We start from the raw sequence: 15,898 nt of genomic DNA, 5'->3' as shown, positions 1-15,898 counted from the left end.
CAATATGGGCTCATAAAGGTAGTGGATCTGAGCTCCTGGAGCTCAACTATGCTTAGATCAAGAGACCAATCGGATTATTTCGGAACATTATGCACATACAAGCTTGGGGAATGGCTCAAGAATGTCTTAAATGAAGCAATAAGCATGGAAACAAGGGAAAAACGAGATATACCTCAATGGAACTGCTGAGAGAACACAATGGTGCTTGGATGACTTCCCGTCTTCTGGATCTACTTCCCTTCCTCTTCAAAACCAGGAACTAGGCGCTACAAATCTCCCCCACTTATTTTAGACTTCGTCCTCAAAGTCTACTGCTCGATCCTGGAACAGCTCGGGGTAATGCTCCATCATTTCATCCACCGGCTCCCAAATCCACTCCGAACCCTTTCGGTGCTGCCATTGCACCTTCACTAACTCCACCCTTTTGTTCCTCAAATCCTTCGACTTCCTTTCATGGATCGCGACTGGGCGCTCAATGTAATTCAGGCTGTCGTCAACCTGAATATCCTCCAACGGCACCACTGCCGAATCATCCACTAAACACTTCCGCAACTGAGAGACATAGAAAGTGTTGTGGATCTGGTTGAGCTTGACTGGCAGCTCCAATCTATACGCCACTTTGCCCACCCGGGCTACCACCCTGAACGGTCCGATAAATCTCGGGCCCAGCTTGCCCCGCTTCCTGAATCAAATGACTCCTTTCCAAGGCGACACCTTCAGGAGAACCATATCCCCGACTTGGAACTCCAAGTCAGATCGACGCTTGTCGGCATAACTTTTTTGCCGACTCTGAGCAGTCTGAAGCCTGCTCTGAACCTGCTGAATCCTCTCGGTCGTCTCGAGCACCACCTCGGTGCTCCCCATGACTCTCTGGCCAACTTCACCCCAACATATCGGGGTTCTGCACCTCCGCCCGTACAACATCTCGAATGGGGATCGGTCAATACTCGTGTGGTAGCTGTTGTTGTATGAGAACTCAGCCAAGGGAAGATAGGTATCCCAACTACCACCGAAATCTAACACACATGCCCGTAACATATCCTCCAAAGTCTGGATGGTCCGCTTGCTCTGACCATCCTTCTGCGGGTGAAAGGAGGTGCTAAAATGCAAACGAGTGCCCAACTCATCATGAAACTTCTTCCAAAATCTGGAAGTGAATCGCACATCTTGATCTGATATCACTGACACCGGCACCCCGTGCCGCGATACTATCTCTCTGATGTAGATATCGGCCAACTTCTCGGCCGAGATGCTCTCCTGGATCGGAATAAAATGGGCGCTCTTGGTCAATCGATCCACGATGACCCAAATCGAATCTACTCCGCGCGCAGTCCTGGGAAGTTTTGTGATAAAATCCATCGTGATGTCTTCCCATTTCCACAACGGGATGTCCAACGGCTGCATCTTCCCATGCGGTCTCTGATGTTCGGCCTTGACCTTCCTGCAGGTCAAGCACCGCTCGACGTACCATGCCACATCCCGCTTCATGCAGGGACACCAATAATCTAGACGAAGATCCCTATACATCTTCGTCGCCCCAGGATGAATAGAGAATCGGGACTTGTGCGCCTCCTCCATCAAGATCTGGCGTACGCCTCCGTGATACGGCACCCACACCCTGCGGTGCAGTGTCAATAGTCCTCGACTATCATAATCGAAGGAGGAAACCTGACCCACCACACGTTCGCTCTTCCGATGTTCCTCCTTGATAGCCTCCTGTTGAGCCTCTCGGATCTGCTCCAACATGGGAGTCACCATAGTCAACCTCATGCACATACCCTTGATCGGCGCCGCCTTGTGGCTAAGTGCATCGGCCACCACGTTGGCCTTTCCCGGGTGGTAAAGAATCTCACAATCATAATCCTTCACCACGTCCAACCATCGACGCTGCCTCATGTTTAGATTCGGCTGATCCATAAGGTACCTCAAACTCTTGTGGTCCGTGTAAATGGTACATTGAACCCCGTAGAGGTAATGCCACCAAATCTTGAGGGCGAAAACCACTGCCCCCAACTCCAAATCATGCATCGAGTAGTTCGCCTCGTGAGGCTTGAGCTGCCTCGAAGCGTAGGCAATGACATGCCCTCTCTGCATCAATACCGCGCCCAACCCTGAAATAGACGCGTCAAAATAAACCACAAAGTCCTCCATGCCCTCTGGCAGGGCTAAGATTTCCGCTTGGAACAATCTCTGTCTCAGTGTCTCGAATGCTGCCTGCTGCTCGGGTCCCCACCGAAAGACCACGGCTTTCTTCATCAACCGCGTCAGGGGTACAACTATCTTGGAGAAATCCTGAATGAACCTCCGATAATAGCCCGCCAATCCTAGGAAACTCCGAATCTCAGATGGAGACTTCGGAACCTCCCATCTCATCATGGTCTCGACCTTGGCCGGATCGACCAGAATCCCGTTCTGGTTGACAAGGTGTCCGAGAAATTGCACCTCGCGTAACCAAAACTCACACTTGGAGAACTTGGCATACAAGCTCTCCCTCCTCAGGGTCTCCAAAACATCCCTCAGATGCTCCTCATGCTCCTTGTGCGTCTTGGAATAAACCAAGATGTCATCGATAAAGACTATCACAGACCGATCCAACATCGGTCTGCATACGCGGTTCATGAGGTCTATGAACGCGGCAGGAGCATTGGTGAGCCCAAACGGCATCACCACGAACTCATAGTGGCTATAGCGCGTTCGAAACGCGGTCTTCTGCGTATCCTCCTCCTTGACCCTCATCTGATGATAACCCGAACGCAAATCAATCTTGGAGAACCAAGATGCTCCCTGAAGCTGGTCAAAAAGGTCAATCCTCAGGAGTGGGTAATAGTTCTTCACCGTTACCTTATTCAACTCCCGATAATCTATACACATCCGGTGTGACCCGTCCTTTTCTTTCACAAACAGAATCGGGGCTCCCCAGGGTGAACTGCTCGGCTTAATGAATCCCTTGTCTAGCAGCTCCTGCAGCTGTGTAGACAACTCCTGCATATCAGGAGGAGCCAACCGATATGGTGCCTTGGCTATCGGGGCCGCACCAGGAATGAGGTCAATCCTGAACTCCACCTGTCGCTCAGGAGGTATCCCAGGAAGCTCCTCTGGGAAAACATTTGCGAAATCTTGCACCACCGGAACCTCGCTCATGGTTGAATTACCCGCCTCCCGGGTATCCATCACGTACGTAACGTATCCTGCACATCCCTGCTGAAGATAACGTCTAGTCCTCGCTGCTAAACATACAACGGGTTCCGCGCTGTGGCTTCTCGCCATGAATCACTAACTCTCCCCCACCTGGGGTCCTGACTCGCACTAGCTGCTGCGCACAATCTATCACCTCCCCATTAGGGCTCAACCAGTCCATGCCTATGATCACCTTGTTCCCATGCAACGGAATGGGAACCAAATCCACCAAGTAGCGCTCCTCGAACAACCGCAATACGCAGTCTCGAAATACCATCGATGCTCGCACCGATCGATCATCAGCAATCTCTACTTCCAAAGGGCAATCCAGCATGCCCGAAGACTCAGGAAACTTCTTGCTAAGCGCAAGGGACACAAATGATCGGGATGCACCCGAGTCAAATAACACTTGGACTGGGATACCATTCACATGGAACGATCCTAACACATATACATATACCGGGCACATCTCAATATCATAACATCATATAAATAAACAAGAAGGAAAAGAATCATACCCGTCACCACATCGGGTGCTGCGCGTGCCTCCTCGGTGGTCAGCTGGAATGCTCGGCTCCTCACCATTGGAGCCTCTGCCTTGCCCTGTCGGCCATTGGTGATCCGCAGGGTCACTGGGGCTGGCGCCTTTACTGGCGCTGAACCTGTCAACTGGGGGCAATTGGCCTTCTTGTGGCCCCTCTGGCTGCAGTGGAAACACAGTAAATCAAATGTCCGTATCGCTGCAACGGGAGTAGTACAATCCCTGCTAAAGTGCCCTGCCTTGCCGCACTTGTAGCAGCCTTTTGATCCCCGCTGACATGCTCCCTCATGTGTCCTGCCGCATTTCCCGCAGCGGCCCGGTCCCCCTTGGCCTTTCGGCCTCCCATCTGATCCCCGGGACTTCTTTCCTGAAGTCCCAATCACCTGACCCGCCTCTGGTTTCCTCTTCCGAATGTGCTCTAAATCAATCTCCCTCTCCCTCGCCCTGGCGATCATGGACTCCAGGGTAGGGCAAGCTGAAAAGCTAACATGCTCCCGGATGTCAGCCCGAATCATATCATGATAACAGGTCCTCCTCATATACTCGTCACCTGCATACTGGGGCACCAACAAGGCCCTCTCCCGGAACTTGGCGGTGATCTCCGCCACGGTCTCAGTCGTCTGCCTCATATTCAAAAACTCCTTGGTTAGCTGTTGAAGCTCGACAGCCGGCGCAAACTCTGCCCTGAACCTGGTCACAAAGTCCGACCAGGTCATAGCCTCGATAGCTGAGGCTCCCAACGAGTCACCCACTGACTCCCACCAGTCTCGAGCTCGATCCCGCAAACACCCTATTGCATACCTCACCTTCGACCCCTCGGGGCAGAAGCTAGTCAGCTGTGCAGACTCGATGTCTGCAATCCATCGTCTGGTGGCAATGGGGTCTTTCACCCCGTGGAAATCCGGTGCACCACTGCCCCTGAAGTCCTTAAAGGACAATGTGCGAGATCCTGACTGGCCGGATGCCATGTCGCTCCTAAACGCCCTGAGGCGATCCTCCATCAACTCGATGATCCCTTCCTTGATCGACCCGAAGATAATGGGGGTCGACTCAAGGATACCCCTGGTGATCTCAAACGCAATGAACTCATGCTGCCTCTCATCTACTGGCTCGGAACCTGATCCCGAACCCGACCCCTCTCCTGAACTGCCAACTGCTGGCCTCGGGTGTAGTACCACCATTCTGAAATACAAGAAATAACAATTATTAGCGATACTAATACCCATGGAGGGATCCTACTCACTACAAGTTCCCCGGTCTTATCTTGGCCTTCCTTGATTCGGGTACGGATCCTCTGCTTTCAGTAGTATGGGCCCATACTACCTTCCACATCTATCCGTACCTTCTTTAAGGACTGCCTTAACTCCACCAGGTCCCTTCCACTTCCACTAATCACTGACTTCACCCAACCCAGTCCTCAACTTTTGAAGGCCTCTTGGTGATGCCAATTAACTATTACCTGAATACAATCACATGTGATGAGGCTCGGATAATCCTTCGAGTAAGGGAATCATCCCTACAACGGTTAAGACTCAAACAAGAGCTACGCAATAGGGTCAAATCCAACACTCTGAGTTTATACGACCCTGATCACATGTGACTTTAGCGTATTCACCTAACAGTTCACTCCCATCACTTCAAAGCCCACATAGCACAAAGCAAACAACATTTGGACACAAGGAAAACAATCTCAAGCAACTCTATCCTCGCAGAGAGCACTAAACTAGCATACAATTTTTTCATATACTTAAGAACATAAAGCAGGCACATAAGGCATCACTCCTAGATCTTTATTCCTATTCTAGCATGCTGTTCTACAAAAGCTGATAAACATAACATAAACTTGTATGGGTATTTTGGGGAATACTTACTTGAGCTCGGCCGGTTGCGCACATCACACACATTATTCTTTCTTAAAACCCTTTACTTAACCCTTTTAGAAACATTTTCTCTTTCCAAAATCTTTTAATCCCTCGATTTGAGTTCAAACACCCCCGAAGGTGTGTCCGAATCCCTCAAACCAGGGCTCTGATACCAACTTGTAACACCCCAAAATTTCCGGTTAAAAATTTCATTTTTAATTTAGGTGAAAACATAAAACATCATTACAAACATTCATGATAAAAATCCATGTCTGAAAAATCGGTGACATCATAATCAGAATTCAGAGTACATCCCAGAAAATCTACAATGCGGAAAACAAAAGGCGTATGTGTGATGTGCTGCTACCGCGCCGGCTCCTTTCCCTTAGCTGAAGAGGTACCTGAAATCAAACTGCAAACCGTAAGCACAAAGCTTAGTGAGTTCCCCCATAATACCCCAACCCATGCAAGCATACAACAACAACATTCAACTATGAGATACGGGCCCTTTCTCACACTCGTGAAGATACGGGCCCTGCCCACACTTCACTTTCTGGGAGATACGAGCCATGCCCACACTCGTGAAGATACGGGCCTTGCCCATACTTTGCTATCTGGGAGATACTGGACTAGCCCACACTCCACTCTCGGAGAGATACGGGCCTAGCCCACACTCAACCGCCAACTTATATCATACAAGTATCACACAGACAACAAGTATAGACATCTCTATCCTACTAGCATATATCGCAATCACTCAATTAAGAGATACGGGCTCGACCCACACTCTAATACTAACGTCTCGTCTATACGGGCCGGCCTTGGTGCCTTAGACCCATTACTACTGAAAGGAAACTCACCTCGAAATAGCTGCTGGTGTGTGTGGGAACTGACTGTCTGCTGCTATTGCTACTCTGGAAATCCTCCGGCTGTAATTCTCACAACATACTCAACCAATCAATATTTACTGCCTTTTGGGTGAAATAACCCTTTTACCCCCGACCATGCCCTAAGTCAAAGTCAGAGTCAACTTCCAGTTGACCCGACTCACCGAGTTGGCTATCCAACTCGTCGAGTCTATATCCAAACGACTATCCAGGATTCTGTTTCTACTCGTCGAGTTAGGCGTTGACTCGACGAGTTCCCCATCCAAACTGATGTTCAAGTCCTTCATCCTACTCGCCGAGTTGTATGAACAACTCGGCGAGTTCATCTTCATCCGATGAACACTTATGCTGCGACTTGCCGAGTTGTATGAACAACTTGCCGAGTCTGATCTTGATCTAAGGAGATTGCCTTGAACTCGCCGAGTTAGGGAATCGACTCGCCGAGTTCCATTATGGGTGAGTTTTGGCTTCCAACTCACCGAGTCCCTCCTGGACTCACCTCACGACTCGACATAACAAAAAGGGGGCAAACCAGGAGACTCGCGACTGGACTCGCCGAGTCAGATGAGCGACTCGCCGAGTCCGTTCCATGCAAGAGCTAAAAATGCGATTTTGCTCGAATCCAATCCATGTCATTTGTAGATCTGGGCTCCTAGAGCAGGAATAACACGTAAAGTTTCCAACTTTACATGTAAATATCCATCTATGGGGCGTTTAGGGTTTGAAATGCACCAAAAGAGTAGATATAAGGTTTATGTGCAATATGGGCTCATAAAGGTAGTGGATCTGAGCTCCTGGAGCTCAACTATGCTTGGATCAAGAGACGAATCGGCTTATTTCGAAACATTATGCACATACAAGCTTGGGGAATGGTTCAAGAATGTCTTAAATGAAGCAATAAGCATGGAAATAAGGGAAAAATGAGATATATCTCAATGGAACTGCTGAGAGAACACCATGGTGCTTGGATGGCTTCCCTTCTTCTGGATCTACTTCCCTTCTTCTTCAAAACCAGGAACTAGGCGCTACAGAGTCATACAACAATAAGCAAGAAAACTCTATAGGAAATAAGGCATCATACATTAGGCAATTCTATCATGTAATTCCTGAATATCCCTATCATACAATTAGCATGTTGTTCTACCATATCATAACAGAGTATACTATCTGGCTTTAGCTAGCCGTACACATCACATCCTTCCTTGGTTGTTTCTGAAAAGCAGTTCCCTAGTTTGAGTCTGGATTCACGCAAATGTTCATCTAATTCTCTCAAACCAAGGCTATATGCAAAAAAAACCCTTATACTAATAGTTACCATTAAAAAAATACTAAAATATGGGATTTTAAAAAAAACCGAAGACTACAAATATGATGTTACTTACATTTTTGTTTTTAAATACAACATTGATTTTAATTATGATAAAAATAATTAGTTTAGGAGGGAAAAATGAACTGTATAATTCCATATGGAGACCACAATCGAGCAAAAGTAATCGAAATAAATATAGGTTTTGACATGCTTTCACATACAATCAAGGAAATATAAGGGATGTGTATGTCATATCATACTTTTAGTCAGTTATTTCTCATAAAATTTTTTAGTTTGGTTTTATTAGAAACGTAAATAATAATATAAGAGTTGTTTTAAACATAAAAATAATATAAGGGTATATATATATATATATATATATATATATATATATATGTGTGTGTGTGTGTGTGTGTGTGTGTGTATAATTGGTACCGATTTTCTACATATAATAATAATAATAATAATAATAATAATAATAACAACAACAACAACAACAACAACAACAAACAATAAAAGATAAAAAGAAAATCAAAATCAAAAGAAGTTTAATAGACAAAAACAACAACAAAAAGACAACAAGAAGAGAAAAAAATAAATTATTTAAATCAAATCTGAAATGGTTTGATTTATGTCAAATTAAGATATGCAACATCCCATTAAATTGGTCTGAACCATTTAACTCATCTTTCTAATAAATTGGGAAACAATATGAGGGTAGACCAATGATTAGTCTTCAAGGAGTGGAGGTGTTAAGCGTCATCACCCGACATGCTAAGCATGCTCTACACCAACATCGCCTTGTGCTAAGGGGTGTGCCAGGAAGAGCACGCTAAGCAGCTAGTGAGAAGAGATATGAGAGAGAAAGTTTGTGAGCTATGATTGCTTATTTTTATTTTGTTAGATTTCTTAATTTTAAGAGTAAATTACACGAATGGTCCCTATGGTTTATGTTGATTTGGATGTTTGGTCCCTAACTTATTCTTTTTAACTTGGATGGTCCCTATTGTTTGTTTTTGTTACGCGTTTGGTCCCTGTCTTACCTAAAAGACTATTTTCCATTGATTTTTTAATTTATTTAAATAAACACACACCCCAACCTCACCCCCGCACATTACCTTATTTATCCCATAATTTTTTCCTATTTAAATAATAGTCTCTTTAGTTAAGATAAGGATCAAGCTCGTAACAAAAACAAAAAGTAAGGACCTTCCGAGTTAAAAAAAAAAAAGTTAGGAACCAAACGTGCAAATTACCACAAACCACAGGGACAATTCATGTAACTGACTCTAATTTTCCCCCTAAAAATTAAAGCTATTAATATGGCACATTATCATTCCCTAACTTTTTTGTGCTAGGCAAGCTCCACTTAAGTGACTCCATAAAAACTAAAAAAAAATCTTACATGACATGGTAAGAGTTCTATCACTCCCTTACTTTAGACCCTAATCCCCCTCTTATTTAATTAGTGATCTTTTTACTAATTTAGTGAATCGGATAGAAAAGTCCATACTATATGATGACTAAAGCCCAATAATTTTAATCAATGTATAATTAATAATACCAAGGTAGAAATATCAAGGTACAAATGGCCCCATAAGGCTAAGGGTATAGTCACTACATGTCCAATTATTTTAGGTGAAGACATGGTCGCACACAACTAGAGAATGAGATAGGAGGTTGCACTCTTATTCCAATTTAAGGGTTGGAAACCAATTAAAAAGAACCATACAGTAATTCGAACCAAGATTTCTTAGGCTAACTTATTTAACCCATAAATATCCCCAAGGGAAAACACATAACCAACCCTAGGCCTACTTCACTCCTTCTTCCTCACTACCCTTACCCATCGGGTTTGGTACAAGTAGATCTAACCGAAATGACAAACCTCAACCGCTAATTGAAATATCATCATGAATAGCCGAATACTATGATCCCATACCTTGATTGAAACCAAACAAATCCTGCGAGTACGTACATAGCTCGATAAAAATTCCAAAGCCAATATAAATGCTATCAACTCTGGTCGGATTAATCCAAAATACCACCCTTTCCGTCACGACATGCAAACATTGAATTCTACGTAAAATCTAAAGCCACACATGAAAAACTAAACAAACCTACCTCAACATCCAAACTTCTAATAACCAAGGACATCTGCCAAACCCGAGCCCACTATGAATAATAATTCCATAACTAACATTTGAGGGTATCTAAACCCAAAAATCAAATGTACAATGTATAGATTTTGACAATAGATTGACGTATCCATTGAACTTCAAATGATAAAGCTCAAAAATTTCAAAGAACCTTAAATATTGGCGATGAATGAAATTACCAATGATTAAGAATGCATTGACAACTAATCCATGATCCAAGTCACTATTGGACAAAACCCATGTAAAACTAAACATACCAAACTATGAAGTTGATTTACAGATCAACAACTTCCCATCCTAGACTATAGATATCAATCTATACAATGAGATAACAAATCCTTCAGTAACCGATTCTCAACTTGAGCGACCCAAACGCCTCTCGATCTATACATCGACATTCCTGAAAGGAACCACTAACTACAACAAGTGCCCTGAACAAAGTCTTCTTGACACAAAGATAACCCATGCTTTCTTGAGCGCATATACACGATGGAGACTTATTTTTCACCCTGACTTGACCAAATCTTGAACCAAAGTCTCGCATAACCGAACTGCCAATTCATATGACCTATTATTACGAAACCAACTGTTCGAATAGTTCGGTGATCTTTCAAGCAGAATACCAAGTTCTCCCCTACTTAGGATTCGAACTACTACCAACAAACATAACAAACTGACCAAAATCCAAATTTTCTCAACCAGATACATAGCATTCCTGACCCTTTGAATGTATAATACAATGCAAGATAATCTACCAGATAACGGCCAAGTAAATTCAAAGAGATGCTGAACCTCAGATGGATACCTCGAAAACCTCCCAATCATAAACACCTCTAACATCAAGAATCCCATGCTGATGCACAGACAATAATTTTGACAGTCCATTCATAACACCGACTTCCTATCTAGAAAAAAATAGACTACCATACTCCCCGTCTAAAAATCCCCAACTATTAATTCATCATGAAGATCATTCATAAATACAAGGGGAAACGTCCTCATAGTCGGGATACATCAGAGACAACAAAAGTTGTCTGATAGGTGCATTTTATGCACCTATTTTGCATGTTTATTTCCATCTTTTTATAGCATTCTACTTTATAATTCTTGCATTTAGTTGATTATTAGGGTAATTGCATATTTCATTAAGTATGTCTGGTACTTCACTATTTCTGATTTATTTTGTAGGCACTATGGAACATGGAACGTGGAGCTTGGATGCATGGATGCTTGGATGTTTGGAGCGTAGAGCTTTGGAACATGAAGAGAAGATGAACCCGTCATTCCATGGCAGAAAACATGAAGATGGAGCCAACTATGAAGACTCTTTGGAATTTTAGCAAAAAGCATGGGCCATGCCAAAAAAAACACATGGTCAAGAGGCACGGCCATGCTAAAAACGCATGGCCTCATGGCATGTCACGTGAACTTTAATAAAAGAGGAGGAGACGTCATTTTGAAGGATAGAACGGTTTTGGGAGCAGTTATTGGCGATCTAGGCCAATTTTGGGAGAATTCTTGGAGCTTTGGAGAAGACTTAATCATTGCAAACATTTGGATTTCACTTTTGTAAGGATTAAACATTCCAATTCCATCTTATTCTTGTTTGATTTGTTCTTAGCCATGTGTGGCTAAGAAACCCTAGTTCTAGTTCTTGTTCAAAAAAATGTTGATTGCTTGACTTTAAGCATATGATTTGATGTTTGATTTGTGATTCTATTCTAGTGATTATGTTTTTGTTTAAACTAGAATCCTTGAATTTGATTTGTGTTTGATTGGCCACTTTCATGAATTGAATTTTTGTGCAGTTAATTAACTTTTAGGGCACCTAATCGTTCTATTGAGTTAATAATTGGTAACAAGCAATAAGTTTTCTTACTGTAAAACATATATCACATGTTTTCACACTTCCGAGCGTATGAGAAGAAATGAACATTGTTGGGAAGCTTGTACAAAACTTAATGCAGTTTTTCAATACAATCTAAGAGCGTGTTTAGGTTGAATTAGTAAAGCTAGGTCTAATCAAAGAGCGTGTTTTGGTTAGATAATTTGGCAAGCGAGAGTTATTAGAGCGTGTTAATATCTTTCAGTACCAACATAGAATAGCAATCTTGAATTACATCAAGTCATAATCAAGTTGAACAACAACATTGAGAACTAGAACTAGAACCATTCAATCAATTTGTTTACAAATCTATTTCATTTTGTGCATGCTTTTAAAGTAGATTGTTATTTAGTTATTTACTTTTGCAAACAAACCCCCTCTTTGTGACCAAAGTACCTTGTGCAAAAAGGTATAGACTTTTGTCCCGTGTCTCTGTGGTTCGACCCTGCTTGCCTTGTACTACTTTTTAGTGCATTAAAGCAGTGTATTTGGAGTCTATTGTACCCCTTTTATTTGTTGGGTCTGACACACCTAACAAATTAGCGCCGTTGCCGGGGACACGGTGTTACTAATTGTTTATGCCTAGATCTTTTCATACAGGTATACCACTGCCAATTGACTCGGAGATAGAGAAGACTGCAAAGAAGTTAAGGAAGCAAGCCAAGCTTCGTAAGAGGCAATCGGTTTCCGGTACTTCTTCATCCTCCAATCCCCCGGTCATTAACATTTTGGAGGATATTACCCTCTCAAGTGTGTCTGCATCCGAAACAGAAAGTCCATTACCTTCACCTCAACCATCCTCATCTAGAAATACCACCCCACCTTCTTCACCTACTCATCACAACCCAAACACTACACCCACAGAAACTTCAACCACTACTCATACCATGGGAGACAACCATGGAGGGAATCCACCTCCAAATCCACCACCCGAACAAACCCTTCGCCAATGGGCGAGGTAAGAGGTTACTCAACAACCTCTTTGCATCACCTATCTGGCAGCCACAAACCTTGAATTAAAATCCGGTCTCATTCACTTACTCCCAACCTTTAGAGGCTTAGAAAATGAAGATCCCCACAAGTTCCTCACAGAGTTCCATGTTGTGTGTGTTGGCATGAAACCGCACAATGTCACTGAAGACCAAATCAAGCTTAGGGCATTCCCCTTTGCAGTGCAAGACTCAGCAAAAGATTGGCTTTATGACCTTCCACCGGGGACGGTCAACACATGGGTAGATCTTGCACGCCTCTTCTTAGACAAATACTTCCCAGAAATGAAAGCCTCAGCCCTAAGAAGAGAGATAATTGGGATCAAACAACACAAAAGAGAAGCCTTTCATACATATTGGGAGAGGTTCAAAAAACTTTGTGCCCGTTGCCCAAAGCATGGTATTAGTGAGTATCAAATCCTTCAATAATTCATTGAAGGCATGACTCCTTGGGAAAGAAGACTTCTTAATGCTTCAAGTGGAGGATCTTTGACTGACAAGACCCCAACGGAGATTCGGGATCTCATAAAAAACATGGCAGAGGATTCAAAGCATACTAGTCAAGATGAAGATTGGTACACAGATGCACCTCGAGGTGTAAAAGAGGTGCACACTCCTCAAATTGAAGCTCAACTATCCGAATTGACTAAGGTGGTAATGATGCTTGCTAAGGACAAAGGTGTGCAATCCACACCCCATCCCTGTGGCATTTGCACTCAAGTGGGACATCCGACTGATATGTGTCCTCAATTGCAAGAAGAAGAATATGAAGAAGAAAATGTTATAAGAGGCTATTCCGGGCATAATCAAAGAACTTATGATCAGCCCCGAGGCAATCAAGGGTGGAACAACAACCAAAACATGGGTTATCAACAAAGACCCCCACCCCATTACCAAGTAAGGCCTCCATTCCCACAACAAAATTACTAACCGAGGCAACAACAACCTCCTCTTCCTCAACAAGCTGGATCCTCAAGTATGTCCTTAGAAGACATAGTCAAAAGCCTAGCCACCAGCACCCAAAGTTTTCAGCAAGAGACCAAGGCAAGCATCAAGAATCTTGAGCAACAAATGGCACAACTTGCTCAATCGGTGAGCAAAATGGAGAATCAAGGAAAGCTACCCCCTCAAACTGAAAAGAACCCAAAGCACAATGCTTGTGCAATTAGCTTGAGGAATGGAAAGAAATATGACGGCCCGAAGATACCCGAAGAAGAAGAAGAGGAGTTGGTGATAGAAGAACCACCAAAGAAGGATGAAAAGAAAGCAGAAATGGTGGAGCAAAAGAAGCCGGAAGAGAAAGAAGCAAAGATCACACCACCACCTTTTCCATCAAGATTGAGCAGCAACAAAAAAGAGAGAAGATAGTGCAATCATGGCAATGTTCCGGAAAGTTGAAGTCAACATTCCTCTCTTAGATGCGATCAAACAGGTACCTAGGTATGCTAAGTTTCTTAAGGAACTTTGCACATCTAAAAATAAACTGCGAGGTAATGAGACAGTGAAAGTAAGTGAAAATGTGTCTACAGTTTTGCAGAAAAGGATGCCCCCAAAGTGCAAGGATCCAGGTGTTTTTACCGTTCCTTGCAAATTGGGAAACTTGTATGTCCCCCGTGCTATGCTAGATTTAGGAGCTTCAATTAATGTTTTACCATATTCTGTTTATAAATCTATTGGCATAGGCACTTTAACAAAAACAGGGGTAATCATCCAACTTGCAGATCGTTCTATAGTACACCCAAAAGGTGTATTAGAGGATGTTTTGGTGCAAGTTAATGAGCTTGTCTTTCCTGCAGATTTTTATGTGCTTGATATGGGAGATGATGACCATCCATCCTCGAGTTCCATACTTTTAGGTAGACCATTCATGAAAACAGCAAGAACAAAAATTGATGTCTACAATGGTACATTGTCCATGGAATTCGATGGGGAGGTCATCAACTTCAATATCTATGAAGCAATGAGGTACCCAAGTGATGTTCATTGCATAAATTTTGTTGATATAATCCAACCTTTGACTGAAAAGTGTTTTGAGTTGACTAACCATGATTTGTTGGAGTTAGTTTTGAGTAGGAATATTGATAGCAAGTCAGTCAAAGAGATTGCAGAAAATTTCAAGTTAGATGAAGAGTTGCTGGAAATTGTGGAGAGCATGGAAGAAAAGAAGAAAATAAGGTATGATAATAGCAATGTGAAATTGCCCATTTCTGACACAAAACTTCTTCCTTCTGTTGTACAGGCACCTAAGCTAGAATTGAAGACTCTTCCAGATCATTTGAAGTATGCGTACCTTGGGGAAGAGAATACTTTGCCTGTCATTATCTCCAACAAGCTGTCCATTGTAGAAGAACATGAGTTGGTGACTTTGCTGAAAAAAGTATAAGAAAGCTATTGGGTGGATAATTGCTGACATAAATGGGTTGAGCCCTTCCTTGTGCATGCATAAGATCCTCATGGAGGAGGACTTCAAACCAACTCGAGAAGCACAGAGAAGACTGAATCCACCCATGATGGAGGTGGTAAAGAAAGAAATCATGAAGCTTTTGGATGCAGGTATGATTTACCCTATCTCAGATAGTAAATGGGTGAGCCCCGTTCAAGTAGTCCCGAAAAAAGCAGGGGTCACAGTTGTCAAGAATTCTGAGGGAGATTTGGTGCCAACCCGTGTGCAAAACGGGTGGAGGGTTTGTATTGACTATAGAAAGTTGAATGCCTCAACGAGAAAAGACCATTTTCCTTTGCCATTTATTGACCAAATGCTAGAGATATTGGCGGGTAAATCTCATTACTGTTGCTTGGATGGTTTCGCAGGTTTTCATCAAATTCCGGTAGCCCCGGAAGACCAAGAGAAAACCACCTTCACTTGTCCCTTTGGCACATTTTCTTATAGGCGTATGCCTCTTGGTCTATGCAATGCACCTGCAACATTTCAGAGATGCATGATGAGCATTTTTTCTGAATATGTTGAAAACATCATTGAAGTTTTCATGGATGACTTCACAGTCTATGGGAACTCCTTTGATGAATGTTTGAGCAATCTAAAAAATATTTTGCAAAGGTGCATTGACACAGATCTTGTACTTAACTAT

General features: G+C 43.2%; 1 protein-coding gene across 1 annotated transcript; it reads left to right on the top strand.

Moving 5' to 3' along the window:
- Positions 1–14,184: 14,184 nt before the first annotated feature.
- LOC145045558 (uncharacterized) lies at positions 14,185–15,192 on the top strand. Its single transcript, XM_078993877.1, has one exon. The coding sequence runs from the start codon at positions 14,185–14,187 to the stop codon at positions 15,190–15,192; it is 1,008 nt and encodes a 335-aa protein (XP_078850003.1).
- The last annotated feature ends 706 nt before the right edge of the window (positions 15,193–15,898 follow it).

This window comes from Lactuca saligna, chromosome 5 (genome assembly GCF_052625555.1).
Source record: "Lactuca saligna cultivar CGN05327 chromosome 5, ASM5262555v1, whole genome shotgun sequence".
NCBI classification, from domain to species: Eukaryota; Viridiplantae; Streptophyta; class Magnoliopsida; order Asterales; family Asteraceae; genus Lactuca; species Lactuca saligna.
The sequence above is the reverse complement of the archived record's forward strand: the minus strand, read 5'-3'. Positions and strand labels throughout refer to the sequence as shown.